This window comes from Maylandia zebra, linkage group LG7 (assembly GCF_041146795.1).
Source record: "Maylandia zebra isolate NMK-2024a linkage group LG7, Mzebra_GT3a, whole genome shotgun sequence".
NCBI classification, from domain to species: domain Eukaryota; kingdom Metazoa; phylum Chordata; class Actinopteri; order Cichliformes; family Cichlidae; genus Maylandia; species Maylandia zebra.
The window spans coordinates 11,506,901-11,525,717 of record NC_135173.1 but is presented as its reverse complement, the minus strand read 5'-3'; the positions used below and the strand labels follow the sequence as shown (position 1 = coordinate 11,525,717).

Genomic DNA, 18,817 nt, shown 5'->3' with positions numbered 1-18,817 from the left:
GGTTTCTCCACAACCCATTAAAAGTACAAAAACACAACTCCGCCTTCTTCCCTTTTCCACCCACTGCAAACAGACTCTCCTTCATGCACTCTGCGCAGAGAGAGCAGGCAGGTGTGGATCAAAACCTAAAAAGGTGTTTGTTTGTTTTTCCCTGGTGCAAAAGTAAGTAAGAAGGGAAGAAGGCAGGGAGAATGGTAGAAAAGAGTCTTACCTCTTAAGACTTAACAGTATCTGTGCTCCAGGATTAGTATGACAAACATCTAAGCTCAGGAAAGAAGCCATACACCCACGGGTAAAACGGTAGCTACATATAGAGAGGACCACAGGCTGAAAAACTGAAATGTAAGTGAAGCGAATGAGCACAAATGAAGGCTCTTCAGGTCCTTCTCAGCTGTTATGTGAACCAACTTTACTTGATGCCTGCAGCACACTGACATCTAACTGACAGGCAGGTTTATGTTTGCAGCAGGGGAGACACTGTGAGGGTGTAGCACTGATTGTATGTGTGGGAGACGGGGACCCAACATAATCCACCTGTTCAACTTCCCTTAAGGTAAACATATTCCAAAGACCATGTCCTGTTGACTCTTTCTCTCTCTGTGTACTGTGTGGTGTGTGTGTGTTTTACAGTAAGCGTCACACAAACAGAGGCGTATTTATCTTTGACATATTTATTAGGTTCATATCTGAATGTACAAGCTAAATTGACAACAGGTAACAGACACATTACTCTAAATGAAAAAAAGAACCCAAAAACAAAGACACCAGCATCAGTCCGCTTTACAAAAAAAGGCATTTAACCACACGGCTGTTTTTCCCACCACTCCCCCACACATCTGCACACACATGCCCTAATATAATAATAAGCTATAATGTGAGAAAAAACTTTGAAATGGTCTCAGTGTAAATAATAAGTAATTGGTAAGTAACAACTTCACACCCATTGTTTCTCAATAAAGTTCGGGGCACACACTGTGCAATACAGCGAATGCCCAAAAAGAGGTGAACGAGGCTAATGTGCAAACTTAATGGCACTTAGAGATGAATGCAACGTACCATTATGCATAATGTGACAACATACCCGTAGCTAAAACACTCAAACTGAAGGGGGCACACAAACACGCATTAAATACACATACACACAAATGGTATAGGCCAGAAGCACTGCTTAGGCTTAGTGACGGGTGGGATGCCATATTCTGACCATGTGAACAACCCTGACAAACGCAGCCCTATTTTTCCTCTTTTAACCCTGACAACGAAGCGGTGCTAGCTCTGTGCAGTTTCACTTCAAATGGCTCAAAGCGGTGAACAGATGAAAGCAGAGGAGGAAGAAAGAGCTGTGATCTAAGACGAATCTTCAAAGTCTTTCTTTGACTTGTGGCATTCTCTTCTCCAGCTAATAACTCCATCACATGATTCACAAAGAAAAAAAAAAAAAACATGAGCAATGGATCAAACAAAGGCTGCTTCAGATAAATCTACACCTCTAAGACCACTGCAAGAAAAGAGGCTACTTCACAGATATGAAACCCAGTTGTACACTGGTGGGAAGACACACTTTGGCAGAAAGCATTGAAGAAAAAACAACAACAAAAAGATATTCTAAAGTGTCTACGTGATTCACTCGTCAAGTCAAACATTCCCATCGCTCTGAGGGAGGGAATTACGTAGGGGCGCTTAGCGCCACCAAATTAAAAAATCAAAAACCAAAAAGTGCTTCTTGAAAAAGTGCTTTTAAAATAAATACAACAATCTCAGAGAATCGTTCCATAGGTAAATGCAATTTAATTCGACTCCTACCCTGAGAAAGAGAGAGACGAGGAGAAAGATGACGTAAAGGATGACTGTCTGGCACACACAGATTTTAAAGGATAATTCAGTACAACTTGGGTCATGTTTTCTTACGTATTGTGTTGTTTAATGTAATCTGATTATGACCAGACTGGATTAAACCGGTTAACTGTTTATAACAAGCATAGATTTGATGAAGCAGGAAAGATCAGACAGCTAACTTAATGGCGTGCCACCTCAGTGAGCACTGATGGTGTTGCTGCAACTAATGTTGACTTTCATTACCGACTCAAGTTCCCCCCCCCGGAATTCTCGGCCTCTAGCAGTTCTATCGCACCTTTTTCTGCGTCTTGCCATTGCTCCACTTGTGCAAGAATGTGAGTAATGTTACACATTCCTGCAAGTGGCTGCAGACACTACACTGATCGACAGGAAGAACAAGACTGCTACCAAGTAAGCAAGAACGTAAACAATGCTGGATTTGAAATATCTACCAATGAATTAGCATTGCAAAAGGAAATGCACTCCAGACGTTTCTTAGAGAACAATGGGTTTTGGTGAATGACACCTGAGGTCACAATATTTCCTTTGTAAGTAAACTCCACTGGGCACCTCTAATCTGCCAAGTAAATTTAAGTGTTTTGGTCTGACCGGTCTTTTGAAAATCCAAAATGAAGTTAAAGCAGGAAATGGAGCAGCTAAATTAGGCAACATTAATTTACCGATTATAAAAACCTGTGCCTAATGTGCTTCTGTTGATTTATTATTGCTCTAACAAACACATTTGTTCAGATCCAGTTTAAATTAATCACCGTTGTTACAGTGGAAACACATGCGTACACAAACGATATGATCAAAAAGCAGTACATGGACTATTTTATTGTTTATCATAATTTTCCCCCTGAATTTGACTATTTAAATTATGCAAAATGGGTTTAAAATTGATACAGGGTGGAAATAAAGAAAAAAAAAAAAGACCCAAGTTGTCATTAACAAGAATCATCCTCAAAATAAACAAAATGGAAGACGTACCGTAGACGACCAACTCGTATTCACAGCATGCACACTCCTAAACTGCCATGTAGGAAGCATGTAGCAAAGAAACATGAACTGATGCTGGCCTATTAACCGAAACACAGACATCATTATTGCCTCATTTCGACAGTACGACACACATACGATACACACATCGCAACCTGCAAAACAACCGCCTTGCCGTACACTGGATTTATTCCAAAAATAGATATGATGTTTATATATATACTGTTTACATTTATATTACGTTTACAGATTACCAAGAAGAGCCACAACCTAATACAGGTTCAAATTTCACAATATTACATTTAAACAGCTCTGAGGGTGGTATGAACTTATACGTGGGCTGCCATTTTTTTCCTTTTTTTTTTTGCATCTAGATATGGTTGTGTACACTTGTGTGTGTATGGCACTGTGTGTCTGCGTGTGTGTTACACAGGTGTGCTTTCTTTCTATCTGCATACCTCTCCTTTGACCTGAGAAACGTACTCTGTACCTCAGACAGAGCTCAAACACACACGCCGGCACACACGTACCCCTAAACTACTTGAATCTTTCAGGAGGAGGAAGTGACACACGCGAGGCCCCCAAATCCAATGCTCCAAACTAACAAATAGAGAGCACTTGCGCGTCATGTGATCAAAGGAGATAAAAACTTACTTGACTGAGAAATGATCAGATAAGTCGCATATTTGCTATAATGACCTGTCTGCCCGGCACGAAGACTGAAATGTTGTACACAAAATGGCAGCTAGCTAGCGCTTTGCAAGCATCTTGGCGTCTGTAATCTTGGCTGATTATTTGAATGCTTTTTGTTACTAAAGTGTAAACAGTCAAATGCTCTCCTAGAAAACAGAAAAAAATCCACTGGACCATATTTATACCTGGAGAGCAGACAGACCCAAATAATCTGAAATCCCGGTGCTTAATTTAATAAAATGTCAAATTTCAGAATAGGGTGTTTTCTTAACATTAAAAGTGCAGCTGGCACATCAGTAGATCCCGACAGATAAAGGTGTTTACATTTCCAAGTTTAACGGGAAAGAAATTCATCTTGAAAAAGTTCGTATGTAACACAGTTTGCCTTTGGTGTGCCTGGCACAATGAAATGTTTTTTATAAAACACACAATTCTTTTTGAAGCGGTTCATTTATAATGATGTCATGAAGGCGCATTAGAGACATCACTAGTACCCATGTGTTGATTTCTGGTATCCATTATAAATACTGCTCGAGCTCTGCACTAAGGATCTTCCATTCACTTACACGTCTTTTAGACACAAACGAGGGTATTGATGGACTGCTAACAGGAAGCAAAGGTGGCGTGGCTGTGTGTTGAATGATCAGGTATGAAGTGTGTTCCTGCACCACTTCGTTAGGCCGGTCCATTAGCGGGGGACTGCATCTCTCTGTCAGTTAAAAAAAAGAAAGAAAAAAAAGAGAGAATTCAGACGAGTTGGTTTCCTTGTGGCTACTGTTGCTATGCATGTCAAACGACACTGGCCCATTCAAGTTTGGAAATCCAGCTTGTTATCATTACCTTAGCACAACACCAAGGCTTTAGATCCAAAACCAACAGGTAATATCATGATGGGTGTGTACATCTTTTATGTACAGTCTATTTGTTCACTAGCCCATATTTTCACCTAAAGGAAGGAGAGATGATCTAATAAAAAATATTTTTTTAAAAACTGACAAGAGAGTAGGAAAATGGACTATAATATGCACTGTGGCTGCAAAGAAAATTCAATTGTAAAGCTGCAGAAAAATCTTAATCTTGTGAATTCATGACCATCACAAATGCACCATTCCTTGGACTCTACAATATGTGCTGCTGTTTGTTTCTAACATGGCAGCTGAACATTATAAACCTTTACAAATATAACCTTACAAACAGTTCTTACATTGTTCCACACATCCTCTTATGGCCTCCCTGTAGTTTTTTTGCGAGATCAAAGTGAAATAAATTTGATTTGTTGAATACGTATTCTTAACTAACCTGTATTCTATTAATTGATTTTCCAGCTGTGCAAAGGGGTCATTACAAAAGATTAGAACCAAGTATAATTTAACTTGTGCTTATATATTTTACAAATCTTTAATTAAAAAATTTAAATTAATTTATATATTTTCTGCATCGCATGGTGAATACATGTAATAACTTTGCAACTGGGATTTATTCAGTGCTCAGCAGGTTGCATGTGTACAACATATTCCTTCAGCATGTAATCTATATTGCACTTGTGTCACATGTGACACGTGTCTCTAAAGAATAGATCTTTAAAAAGAAAAATTTGTACCATTTACATACTTCATAAACTTTCATTTGTTCCAACTGTAATTTGGGGTTCAGTAACTTTTACTAAAGAAAGAAAAACTGCTCAACTACAGCAGAGTATCCATCTACAGCCTATGCAATGATGCTATATGTTGTTGTATGACAGAAACTAAATTATTCAACAAAGAGGCCAAAAATCTCCCATTTCTGGAATTGTAAATCACCACAACAGTCCTGTAAGTGATGTAAAATTGTTTATTTTTGGCTGCCCTGGACGTAGATAAAACATTCATGATTTAATACTCCTTAAAGCTTCTAAGAAATGCAGCCAATTAGATATGACAGGTTACACCTCTGTTCTTGAGGTCAGAAATGTGCGTAGGTTGTGCGGTGACTCGTCAAAGAGCTCTCACATAAAGAGGTGCTTTGACAGGGATGAATCACTGATGCAATGTTTGGTGATCTCATCCCTCTATTCATCTCTATACAAAACACACAAATGCAAACTTACTGTGTAACAGCAGCTGCCTGGTTAGCCGAATCAGCAGTAACTGGGCTGGAACTGTTCTCATGTTGCTTTCCTTTTTCACCTTTGCCACTTTCTTTATCGTTAGCGAGCCCTTCCACTGGCACGTCGCTGAAAAAAACAAAACAAAACAAGAATTACAGCTTTAGCTACGAAAACAAGTGACAGCTGAACTGAGTACTGTAGATGCTCCTTTCTGCTGCTTGCTAAATTGTCTCCATCTGCTCTGATCTGTGGCCTCTGTCCCCGCTGTCCACTGAGTTCAGATTGGACTTTAACTCCAGCATGCTCGTTGGTGCACTGTTAGTAATTTGCTAATGTACTGGTTTGTTAGGATGTTGATAAATTGGATAGGTGGCAACCTTTATTCATAGCATGCTATCCAACAGACCGTTAGTGGTGAGGGTTCTCTGAATGAAAAATCATATCGAGCCCTAATGTTATGATTAAAAATAAAACCAAAATATCACATCATTACAATCAGCACTAATATGCTACTCTTCTCTCATCATTATACTGTATAAAACAAGTAAGGTAACAAATAGTCAACCATCTTTTCTTTCATAAATGCACAGTGAATTTCTGTTATATTTGAGAATCACAGAGAATACAGAGACTCTACAAGTCACCAGGTTGGAGTTAGTGGATTTTCTTTTTTATGAATTAGGCTTGGCCTGAATTATGCTATAAGGAATCATTACTCCTCATCCTGTTAAAGGCAACAAGCAAAACGCATCTTAAATCCTTAACACAACTCCAGGAAGCATTCCACACTTCAGAGCACAGGACCTCAAGCACAACATACCGTCTGACTGCAGGTCTGAATACTCTGGAGTCAAGGGGAGATGAGAAAGGAGGGAACAAACAGGGGGAGGAGGATAATCAGAAAAAAAGCAGAGAAGGGGAAGCAAAATTGTACAGGAGAGCAAAGGGAAAGGAGGGCTTTATCAAAGCCTGGCACACTGGACCAGACAGAACAGGAGCTCCCTATTTGTGTGAGAGAATGTGCACCTGCTGAAGACTGCCCTCTCATTTTTGGCGTCAACGGTGAGCCGGATGGTCTCCTTGCCAGCACCTGTGGTGATGGTCTCTGTGGTGACCGTCTCACTGGATGTGGATTCTGTCTTTCTTTCTTCCTCATCGCTGTCGGAGCTGCTGGAGGAGGAGCTGTCTGATGCCACTAGTGGTGCTTTCCTTGCCACGCAAACACTCCACACACACGCTGTTGAGATTAACAGGAAAGAAACAGTTTGTAAAATTGATGCATGGTTATCTGAAAAGCTTACCTGCCATTAGGGCTGCTCAATTAATCGAATTTTAATCACGATTACGATCTGGGCTTTCAACGATCATTAAAAATGACGGAGCCGATTATTAGCCCCTCCCTCATTTATCCGCGACACCTTAAAGGCCGGTCCGTGAAAATATTGTCGGGCATAAACCGGTCTGTGGCGCAAAAAAGGTTGGAGACCGCTGATTAAGAGGACCCGAGGGAAGCTCGGAAAGCTCGGAAAGCTAAGCAGAAGTTATTTGGAGAGGAGAGTGACTGCTGTTGGTTGAAAAGAGAGGTAAAAAAAAAAAAAAAAAACTTCAGTGGTGTTGCACACTATTTTATATTATTTTTTAAAGTCATTGTTAACCCTTTAAATCCGGTCAGAGCAGCACGCTCCGTTTTGTGTAACTATTTTTAAATCCCTGTAGAACCTGAACCACGTAAGCTAGCGCAATAATTTGTTTTGCATATGAAACCGGAGGAGTTGTACTTACATCTTATGCCATCAGCTTGTCCTCGGTCACGGTTTCCTTCCGCATAAAGCTTTGCAATAATTGCATAAAAAGCGCTTGCAGGAACAAAAACATAATATTCCAGAAACACGCTTTGCCGATCCGATCAGCTGTTCGTAACACTTCCCACAGTGAAACAGACGTCAGCGCGAACTGTCGCATGTCCGCCATTTCCTGGCCGAAACCGGAAGTGACGTCATTTTCACAGAAATGTAGTTTTTTTACTTGTAGGCCTTAAAAACATCTACTGGTCATGTTTGACTTTTCTGAATAGTTTCTGGGATGCTTGCACTGCTGGAAATAGTTTATTTTGATGCGCCTGCTGTTTTCTTTGCAAATTTGCATCATAGGATTGTTTTTTTTGTTTTTCCTGCAGTATATAAAAATTGGTGTATCTCCAAAATAAAACTATGAAGACACTCAAAATAAATTTCCTGTTGTTGTAAACTATTTTTTGCAACTTTTTTGTATTTAAAGTTTTGAGGGATAAACCTCTTAAATTTCTCCAAGTAGAAATATATGTAAAAAAATACAAAACAAAAACGATATAAATTTTTTTGTAGTTTATTGCACTTTTTTGCAATTAATGTAGTTACTATGGACTTAATGCATACATATTATTAAAATATGGGCTATAACAGTTATTTAGCAACTTGAAATGCTCCCACAAATGGCACTACAACATGTAAAAAAATAATATAAGCTCTGGCGGACTTGGTTCTATGGTAGGTCTTAAAGGGTTAAATAAATATCGTCAAATAATCGCGATCTCAATTTCAGTGAAAATAATCGTGATTATCATTTTTGCCATAATCGAGCAGCCCTACCTGCCATAAAGTTAACCAACTGACTGATAGAGATGTTAGAGGCCTTGTCATTTAGATATCCTTCCTGTGGACCATGATATATGGAGTTGAATAGAAATACAGTGGAGACTTTTTACCATTTCTGTAGTTTTTTTATGTTTGAGTGAAGTGTTACAAAATATTCACAGTCAGTCATTCTGAGGCTACTTACGGTTTTGGTTTGGTTTGGGGATGTCTGATCCACTGAGCTCTGAGTCCACAGGTGAGCTGCATCTCGGGCCTGTTTCAGAGCTGCTGGACATAAGTCACACAAATAATAAAACAGAGAGAAAATGCACTGCATCTAATAAACTACACACACCCTTTGTATGTGGAGGTTGTATTTGTTTACCTGTGATACTTGTAAAATCAGATGCAAAATCAATGACTAGGAAAAGGCACTCAGTTTGTTCACAACAGCTAGCAAAGAACACAGTATGGCACTGCATGCGAATGTAGAGTAGAAGCCAAATCGCATAAACGATTTGTGTTCCCCACAACAGCTCAAGCTTTCAATGATTTAAACTAACACAAGTTAACATGTTAATTAGGGCTGTTCGATATAACGATATATATCGGATGACGATATAAAAACGTCTATCGTTTAATTTTACGCTATCATTTGTTTCGTGGTGTCGCAAAATAAACTGTTTAGGGCAATATTTTTTCATCGTTTTGATGGTCACTGTAGTGGCTATATTAATTTCTTAAAGTTCTCTCTTTCTCTTATATTTAATATAACCACACTACAGACAGACAAGCGCCTGTTTTTATGGGTTGTCCTTACCAACAACGACGGTAATGCCATCGCATGTCCGCTTGTTTATTTTCCACATAAACCTTTCACAATAAAGCTCAAGATCCTGTTGAGAATTTTCAAAAGAAACTGAATCACGTGAAAAAGTATGCAGAGTATTGACGGATGAGAAGCAAAAAAAAAAAAAAAAAAAAAAGAGTCGTCAGGTGCTAAAAAATAAACCTTAGACTCAAATGTTAGAACAGGCTTTCCCCGCAGCACGCCGTGCAATAAATACTCACAAAGAAAACGGCGGCCGTTACAACTTATGTCTAAAAATGTATAGCTTCATGCATCGGTTAAAGCACTCGACTCCAGGTACATGACGCCCAGCTGGAGACACTTCACCTACACGAGATTCACAGAATTTACAGAAAATATTAAATTTTTTGTGAGTTATATCATTATCGGGACAATAGATGTTTTATATTGGGATATGAGATTTTGGTCATATTGCACAGCCCTAATGTTAATCTAACAAAAGTTTTAATGTTATTAATCTGTACTGCCCCACTATGCTGTAAACAGTGACCCTGCCACTAATGACAGATGCATCAATGTTGAAAGGCTTATTAGCTATCACCTTTGATAATGAATACCTTGTCTACTTCACCTCTTAAAGAATCCACCAATCCAGATCAAAAATCCAGAGAAAAGTAATAAAGTCTCAAGAAGATATAACATCTGTAAAGCAAAGCTCTGCCTTGGACTTGCTGTTTATAGTGATTGGAATAGCCTACAACAGAATGTGCACTGTATGGAAAAAACCTTGATATGGAAAAGATATGGAGAAGTCCATATCTTTGTTTTTTTTTAAGAGCCGATCTAAATAGTTTCAAATAGAAAAATTATGCACAGTGTTCAGTGTTGGTGAACATATCCTAACAATACTGGTCATGTGACTAAAATGGTTTGTCGTTAGTTTTGAACACAAATGTTCTCCTTTGCACTACCACTTCAAAAAACGTGTCACTGGGCAGGGAGGAAATTTTGTAATGTTTTTAAAAAAGAAAAACTCATGGTTTTTAGACTTTTTTGCACCTTTTTTTTTAGTTTTACTTCGAGTTTCCTCTGAAAAGTACGTCTTTCTATCATAGAATAAATTATGCCAAATGAGCATTTCCTTTAAATAAAATATTAATCATCACGAGATATAGTCTTATAATTTTAATTAGATGCTTTTTAGACAATGAACTCTCCTTACATATAATGCACCCAAACTCACCAGCAAAAAGGCTGAAAGTCTGTGAACTTGGCCCATCCCTTCTCCTCGGCCTCTGTTGCAGCTGGCTGAGACACTGGAGCGTCCCAGGCTGAGAAGCCCGCTCCTGCTGCAGGAGCCTTTGAATTCACTTCTCCAAAGTCTGCTACCCATCCAGTGCCTGAAAAAACAAACAAACAAGAGCATACATACATGACATGTGACACTTAAAACCTGCTTTAGACCTAAAATACAACTACGGCAAAACAATTATACACGATATATCATATCTCACTCGTTGTTGCCTCGGTCTGGTCCGGACTTGCAAAAGGGTCCAGATCATATTTAGGGTCTTCTCCCTCGTCAGAGTCTGAGTCTGCTGCTCTGCTGGAGCTCTCACAAGTTTCTGTCATGTCACAGGTCTTACTGGTTGCTTGGCTTTGGGAGGACTGTGACCCACCAAACCTTGAAACATATGAAATTTGCACGGAATACAAAACCATCATTTTGAAGCAAAAATAATGATAATAATAAAGATGTTGAGAGCATCTTTATTTAAAGCCATGTAGTTACCTGTTCCGGGACTTGGCTTGTGTTGCATAGTTAATCTCCTTCTCCTCCCAGATGTCCTCCTCCTCATCATCAAAGGGCTGAATCCTCTCTTTGGAACAAGCCTCAAATACAGCTGTGTTAGCCTGCACAAAAAACAAACAAAATAATTAGCTGTCAGGTTTGTTTTCTGAGCTTCAGTGCCTAAAAACAAAAAACAATGTATAGTTAAGAATGAACAAAAATATTTACAGCCTAAGGAAAGAAAGAAAACCCCTTTAAAATCAACTTACACTGTCATGGCCAGCATCAATATTGATATTAATCTCTGCAATCCGATCAAAAGTTGCCCTGCAAAAAGAACCAGGATTCACACCCTCCGCACACACGAGTGAAATAAGAATAAACCATCACTTGAGAAAAATGTCAGCTAATTTACCCAATGCTGTCATCATGATCAGTGAACTCCTCATCATTAAAGCCAAACTGATCCACAAAGTTAGCTGTCATCTGCTGGATCTGGTAGTCTGAAAAGGCCTAAAAACAGATCATAACAAATATAATTACAGCACAAAAGCCCATAAGAGAAGCAAGAAATATTTTAAATATGTGCTTATGTGTGTGTGTACGCATACCTGCTGTACTGTCAGTTCTTTGGGGAAGGGGCTCTCCATATCATCCTCTGAGGAAGGACAAGGGTTGCCAGTGCCAACCTTAACATGGAAAGATCAACACTTGTGCAGTGCTTAAAACTCTGAATGTGTGTGTAATGAAAAACAGGTTCTTAATTCTACAGATGTGCACGAATTAGGATTTACCAGGTCTATGGTGTTCTTTCTGTTGGTCTCAGACAGCGTTTGATCTACAAAGGTTTCCCAGCGCCCTCTGTAGTCCTCTGGCAGCTCTACATGCAAACACACAACAGCAGCATTATGAAAGCCATAAGCCAGTTTGGTGTGATTCGTGGTAGTTACTGCTTTCTTCCACACAGAAATGAGTCCATGTGTCCACAAACACATACACACCTGCAATGAGGCTACTGATCTGGGTGTGAACCGGGCCTTTCTCCAGATTGTGCACCACTGTGTTGGCGATCCTGGTCAGATGCCCCATGTAGCCTCGTCGCATACCACGATCTGACCTGAACAAATAGATATGACACTTGGAGAAACCCAGAGATTACCGCCAATTGCCACAAATTCATGTAAAGATCTCAAAGTTACTTACTGAATTTTATCATTTCCTTCCCAAGCCTCTAGAATCCTTTGGACGAGGTGGCAGTGCTGAAACAACTTGGGAAACAAAAACATTGAGTCAATCAGTTATTTATTTATTCCGAAAGAGATGCCACATTGCCCATTCTTGTAGATCAACCCTTCTACTTCACAAATACAAGCAGAGACACTCACATGAGTCACCATTAGGTTATGAGCAGAGTTTTCAGATCTGTCTGATAGTTCAGAAGTCGGGGTCTCGTTCAACTCCTGTTCTGGTGCTGCATCTGGATGAGGCTTGACTTTTTCCTGGGTAACCAAGCCAGGCTGAAGTCTCATTTCGTGGGCACAGGGCCGGACGATAGCAGCAACACAAAGCTCCACTTGGAGATGCAGAAAGTTGTTCCAGGTGTACTTGAAGAACAGGTCCTGTATTTTTCAAAGGGGTATTTAACACGTAATGTTTTCTCAACATAAATAAATTGTCAAAAGTGCAGCAGATTTTCTCACCAGAAGGAGGTTCAGTGTATTGAGTCTGCAGAGTTCCTGTGCTACGACTGCGTGGCTAGCAGAGCTGGTATAAAGCAGAGAAGCCACTAGTCTGGCTACGTGCAGACGCGTGTTCCCCAGCGGTTCCTCCAGCACACCCAAAGTCGTCAGCATAGGCTCTCGCTACATGGATAAAAGGCAGAGGAATTTGGGGAAACACGATCTAGAGGTTTTTGTTTTGTTATACAGGTCTGACTACTGTACAACAACGGCATGTAAACAGCAGAGACTCAAACATACCTGATAAAGAAAGAGGCTGGTGGAGCAAGCAAAAGAAAGCCTGCGTCATGCAGCATGACTTGAGCTAAAAGAGCTTGCACTTTTATACTGGGCAATTTCATCATTTTTGAAACTGAGCACTAACACCTTGATGAAATACACAGGGGATTCCTGATTTTCCATACAAAATGGAATGTATGTGGACAGACTGAATTTATTGATACCTGATTTCCTAAAAGCCCGTTCTCACCTAGGGAAACGCTCACACAACAATCTTAAATACCCTCAAGCGGCTACATTATCATTCATCATAGAAAGACTTGTTTATGTACCTTGGGTGGCTCCAGAAGTAGCTGGTGGAAGTGTATCAAGTGTGGCTGGATGGCCAACAAAATACTGCTGTTAACAGTGTAGCTTCTCTCAAATCCCTGAGCATCCATTACACCATCCACCCTGCCATAAAGACAGAGGAACAAAAACAGAAAACTCAAAATAGATGTTGGGAAGGCTTAATAAATAGGGATATAAAATAAACTTTAACAAATGTTTAAAAAGAGATTAAAATGCCCAAATTTTAAATGAGAAGGCTTGTCAGAGAGCTTTGTAAAGAGAAACTTAGCTGAAATAGCTTCACACTGTTAGAAATTGTTCGAGGTTTCTCACTTACACAGGCCTCCTGATCTCCAGTAAGGTCAGAAGAACCTGAATCCCGTTGACGATACAGCTCTCAGTTCTCTCTCCTGAGAACATATTCTGCAATAACTGCTCCACGCACTCCTGCCTGTATAAACAAAACGGAGTACGTTAGTATCGCTGCATCCTGTTTAGAGAGCATAAACCTGCGTGCATGTGAGTCTTTCCAACTTACGATTCAAGCACAGTCAGCAGTGGGTCAGGCTGTGAAATCTCTTGGAGCTGGCTGGCCTGGTCTCTGCTCAGACGAATGATATCACACAAAGTCTGCGATGCATTTGACTGCCTCTGTGTTGGGCAAAAATCAAACAAACAACAATCACATCTGGACACTCAGTCTTATGAATGGTTTCGTTGTGAATAAAAGCAATGGCACACTTTTAAAGACCAAAATAAAATATTTGTTAAATTTAAAAATTATGAAATTCTCCACTACCTCTTCATCCCTCTCAGGGTGAATGAGCTCTATGAGTCTCTGGGCCAGTTTTTGTTCATTCAGCCACTGTTGAGAAAAATATTGCTTTACAACTAGACAAAAATAATAATAATTAAAAAAAAAAAAAAATCAGATTTATGTGAAATTCTGAATGTGGGTCTATTTGTCTCGTACAGTAAGTGTCTCCAGTCGTAGAGGCGGTGGCTCCACACAGCTGATAAGGCGTAGGAGCACATCCATCATGGCTGACGTGTCAATATGCTTCAGGACCAAGGAAAGAAATCCATCCTTCTTCTGCAGGAAACTAATCACCTAAACAGTACAGAAAGCAGAGAAAATAATGATTATACAAAACAGGAAACTGAAGAATGGGATAAGGAGCTTGCTGTCAAACAAGTGGTATTATTTCTCAAGACTGACTCGCGCTGCATAAATGTGACACTATTTCCCAAACGATATACTGCTATTTGAGCAATACAACTTGAAATGCAATAAAATCTAACACTGTGGGTGACACCGTAGTACAAAGACAGATAAACCATTATACACACACACACACACACACACACACACACACACATAACAAATGCTTCTATTACGCCATCTTCCCTGTGCAATATTTGTTTAACTTCGTTGGAGCAACTATAACCACATAATTTCAAGTATTCTGATTCAGATTCAGTTCAATTATGATTCAATTCATCATGAGCAACTGTTCGGGTTGTACTCTGTTTCACCCGGTGACAGCTGCCCCAGTGACTGTCCCTTATGGTCATGATATAGGTGAGATAGTTGCCTTACTTAAAGTCTTAAAAAGCTACTCTAAAAAATCTGAAACCCCACATCAGAATCAAGTGAGCTTCTATTCACACACACAAATATATACAAAGTTCAGAGCAAATGAAATGTAGAGGTAATAAGCTTTCTTTATGTTTTAGTTGGCTTAATACAAGCAGGAATGTTAGCCTTAAATGGAAGACTATATAAGCTGCAGTCCAGCCATTCATTTTTGAGTTAAGTTGTTTTGGACAATAATGGTTCACTAAAATAATTCCCTTCTGATACGGGACAGTTTTGATTATGTGTTGTTTCATAAACAAGCAATCTTACACTAAAATCATCAACTCGGACACTAAAAGGGTAAAATAAACCATGCATGTTGGCACCTCAAAAGAAACAGAATTTTAAAACAATTTTGGGTGAAAGTACATTTTTTGTGAGTATTTTCCATTAACTTGCCTCAGACTTATTAACTGAAAACAACATCACAAAAATGTAACCGTCATCTTTATTAAGCATGCCCTTTTGATGTAGCGGTGTATGTGTGTGTTACCTGCTCAGTCTTCCGTGTGATGAGGTTCCCAATAGTTTTGCTAAAGAAGGATGCCAGGAGGGGGTTAAGTGGGGATGGCTGCTCCAGGAAGGCATACAGGCTTTCCAGGAGTGGCTCCTCATTACCCAGCTTATCATTGATCACTCCCACATCACTTGTCAGCAGCTCACATGCTATATTTGGATACCTGTTGTAAATGGCATGGACATATATTGCAGTAAAATGATGGAGGAACAAAATTATTGCTATATTTTCCACTTCAAAGAAAAACAAAACAAGATAAAATTATCTGGACAGGACTTTCATTGGTTTGCTGGCAACCGGGCAATTAAATAGTTTTGCTAATTTAGGGGAATCATTTCTGTTCTTTTAGTCGGATTAAAAACATTGTTTAAGCAAATCTGAATCCTCTTAAAATCCAGGCTCATCTACAAAGTGGCTGGTAACAGATATAATGTAGTGCAGCACCAGGAATATATTTTTACCCTGAATATAATAAACTACATTAGAATATTCTACACAACAGCACCTACTTGAAGCGCTTTGTCTCCTCTACACCAGTAGGAGGCTCTGTAGTAATCAGTCGAACCAGCTCCTGCATGCTCTGGTCTTGGCACAAGAGCACAAGAAGCCTGCAAAACCACAACGGTGACATAAGATGCACAACTTATTAATTTAGTAAGCATTACAGCAAAGGTGATTGATTATGCGAAATGTGGTAATAATTTGCAGCTACACCAAAGCAGACATTAAACAGACCTCCTGTTTTGGGCCTTGCACTCCTGCAGCACATCCTCCTCATCCATGAGCTCAGCGAGAGTGACATCCTCCTTGTCCAGTAAAGCCTCCAGATGAGAAGATGTGTGTAAATCAAACTTCCAAAACATGACTGACGTCACCGTAGCATACACTCTGCTGTTGAGCAAAAGAGGATGTGGTGCAGAGATAAGCAACAGGATGGTGTAGAATGCACGCAAAAGTTAATTTTTGATTTAGTTTAATTTATTTATGAATGCTTACATTTGGACAAGGAGAAGTATACTCAGTTGGATCTTGCTAAAGAGCCATTTGCCTCACAGACACTGTGCAACCTGTACATCAGAGACAATATTCATTTGAGTATAGCGAAGGTGGAAACACACCCACTTTACTCATTCTAAACACCAGACACACCAACCCAGCAGAGTTGCCTTCAACCCAAAAAAGGGAAGCAGCAAAATGAACAACAAATGTTGGAGAATCATTTACAGTAATATTGCCTCTGCCTTCTTCAGAGCTAGATGAAGGGCTGAACTCAGGCTAAGAGGCTTGGACTCCTCTCTGGAAAGAACAGGAAGCAATGCATCTGTAATTGAGTTACTGCTGCTCATTCGTGTATTAACATTAACCACTTTGCTTAGGGAAGGGACTCACACATGCACTTGCATCAGCAAAGAATGACTGGAGATAAGAAAGATGCACACACTGACCCTTCGGTGACAGAAATGCCTGAGTATGGGAGGTTTCTGGGAGCTAGCAAACTTGAGTCTAGGTGTGGTGGTGATGACAGCTGAATATTGTAAGAGGCAGGAAATGTTGCTTGCTTTGTTAAGGCTTTAAATATTCACCTAAAGCCACCCCACCCCGCAAACTAAACCAAATCAGACCACACTTTGTACGAAGCATCCATCATGAGTCCATTATCTCTTAGATGCAAACACATGTTTACAAACAAACTCTCGTCAACGCGAGAAAACAAGAGGGTAGCGTATCGTTTTACAGCACAAAATATGGCTGGAAATAACTTACACATATCTAGAGACCATTAAAAGTAGTTGCATAACATTGAACGGTGTCGGAGTACGCCACCCTTGTGCACACATCCCTTGAACAAACACGCAGGGGATAAACAGGTGTCTCGGGAATCTGGGTTTACAGATTCGTCATTGCCATCTGTGGATTTTAAAATTTAATACAACAGCATAACCGTGACAGGCCTGCCAAGGCGTCCTAAGAGCAGCTGTAAACGGTTACTCTGAGCTGTTAGCGGATTTTAGTTATAACAGGGTAACAGTCAAGTCAGCGTGGAGCCGTGTTAGATAGCGAATCCGTGCATTTAACTCCACGTTAACTTATCTCCTTTATCACTGTCTCCCTTAACCACTTTCACTTACCGTACCTTGACTGCAGATCGTAAAGCAGCCCGCTAGCAAAGCAAGCAGTGCCACAGTCGAGTTGCTAACAACCCCCCCCCCCAAAAAAAAAATTATTATTATTTCTTACTGGAGACAAACCACATTCAGATTAAAGCTAATATAGGTCAGTATTTATCGCCGCTGGTGAGCTAGGTGGTCGGACGACGTGCTCCTGATTCAGACCTAGCTTGAAGTCACCGTCTTCTGATCGCTTGCACAGGCTTTACGTTGGGCTACACATGTTTACCTCCCAAAAAGACATACCACCGTTACCTTTGAGCCATTGTTTAATCTGTGGACATCTGGAAGCTGAACTGCAACTCGGCGACTTTGGTTGTCAGGTCACTCGGAGGCCCATCGCAGCCTATTCAGGGCTGCGCTGTTAGCTTAACGATACTACCCTTTCCACCGGCTGCAATGTCATTTACACAGCCGTGTTACTCAGCGGCTAGCTCTGCTGCTGCTGGGAGGGCTGTGTTGACACGGTGTAAATTATTATTCAGGAGTCCAAAGGACCAAATGGGGAAAAAAAATACATAAAAATAGTCAGGTTTGGAAATCAAAATGGCGACTACCTACAACCTAAACGTAATCAAAAAGTTCGGCTGTCCATCAACTGTGTAAACATCCAGTAAGTCCATATTTATCTGCTGTCATCAAGCACTGCAGCAACATTTAACATTCACATCCATGCTCTCAAACATTTTTTTTTCTTTATGAAAATAAACACTTTAAGTTTAAAACTGGGGTGAAGAATGCAATAATGCATACATGAGCATTTATTTAATATTGCAGGAAAATTATTTAGTTGTGCACGTAAAGTAAGCGACAAATGCAGGGACTGTCTTTTCCGGCTTGATTTTTTTACGAAAACTCACACCTGAACATGTCCCTGTTCTACCTGCACATGAATTCCCACTGTGTAGGGTTACGGGTCTGAATATTCATTAATTATATTTTGTCTTAAGCTGCACCGTGGAGCTGTATCACAGGGTGGAGTCACTTGTTTCAGTATGCTTGTTTCAGTTTAGGTTTTATTGCTGAAAAATGTTTAGTTTTGCTTTAGTTTATTATGAATGAACGAGTTACTCTCATACAAGCTTTCTTTATTCTGCTCTTAAGGCAATTTAAAAGCCACGGTTGAGGAAATATGCTGCACACCAATCTGTCTAGTAACTCAGTTTCTTTTATATTTATCATACCATTGCATGGACTGGTTTATGTGTGCATATAGAATGAGATAAATATACAGAAGAAAGGAGAGGGATAGTCTGCATTGTGTCAAATGCAAGAGTACTTGGTCAGCATGTGTTATGGTTTCCTTCTTGTGTTGTGCAGGTAGTCATTCCTGTGCCAAAGCTCATGTTTTCGGTTCCTTTGTGCAGTATGCT

The 18,817-nt window shown here is 39.9% G+C and overlaps 1 protein-coding gene across 5 annotated transcripts; it reads right to left on the bottom strand.

The window, feature by feature from the left end:
- Nucleotides 1-655: 655 nt before the first annotated feature.
- ppp6r2b (protein phosphatase 6, regulatory subunit 2b) lies at nucleotides 656-18,057 on the bottom strand. 5 transcript variants are annotated; one of them, XM_004553273.6, is made up of 26 exons: nucleotides 17,700-18,057; nucleotides 16,273-16,343; nucleotides 16,012-16,167; nucleotides 15,786-15,884; nucleotides 15,253-15,439; nucleotides 14,094-14,231; nucleotides 13,920-13,985; nucleotides 13,659-13,771; nucleotides 13,458-13,571; nucleotides 13,123-13,243; nucleotides 12,533-12,694; nucleotides 12,218-12,451; nucleotides 12,036-12,100; nucleotides 11,834-11,949; nucleotides 11,627-11,712; nucleotides 11,444-11,521; nucleotides 11,248-11,345; nucleotides 11,102-11,159; nucleotides 10,833-10,954; nucleotides 10,555-10,724; nucleotides 10,284-10,440; nucleotides 8,435-8,517; nucleotides 6,644-6,854; nucleotides 6,438-6,461; nucleotides 5,618-5,743; nucleotides 656-4,237 (listed from the first exon to the last, which is right to left on the bottom strand). In XM_004553273.6, exons 3-26 carry the CDS (start codon nucleotides 16,137-16,139, stop codon nucleotides 4,204-4,206), a joined length of 2,790 nt encoding a protein of 929 aa, XP_004553330.2. In that variant the 5' UTR covers nucleotides 16,140-16,167; nucleotides 16,273-16,343; nucleotides 17,700-18,057; the 3' UTR covers nucleotides 656-4,203. The 5 variants fall into 5 exon arrangements, with proteins under 5 accessions (XP_004553330.2, XP_023008252.2, XP_076741857.1 ...); XM_023152484.3 differs by having other exon boundaries at nucleotides 8,435-8,514; nucleotides 17,700-18,056; XM_076885742.1 differs by lacking the exon at nucleotides 17,700-18,057 and adding an exon at nucleotides 17,411-17,429.
- Nucleotides 18,058-18,817: the final 760 nt, after the last annotated feature.

Coding starts and splice junctions, on each gene's coding strand:
- ppp6r2b (XM_004553273.6), bottom strand. CDS start 16,139: ATGTTTTGGAAGTTTGATTTACACACATCTTCTCATCTGGAGGCTTTA. Junction 12,452..12,532: donor ATACACTGAACCTCCTTCTG/GTGAGAAAATCT, acceptor TGAAAAATACAG/GACCTGTTCTTCAAGTACAC. Junction 11,713..11,833: donor GATCAGTAGCCTCATTGCAG/GTGTGTATGTGT, acceptor GTTTGCATGTAG/AGCTGCCAGAGGACTACAGA.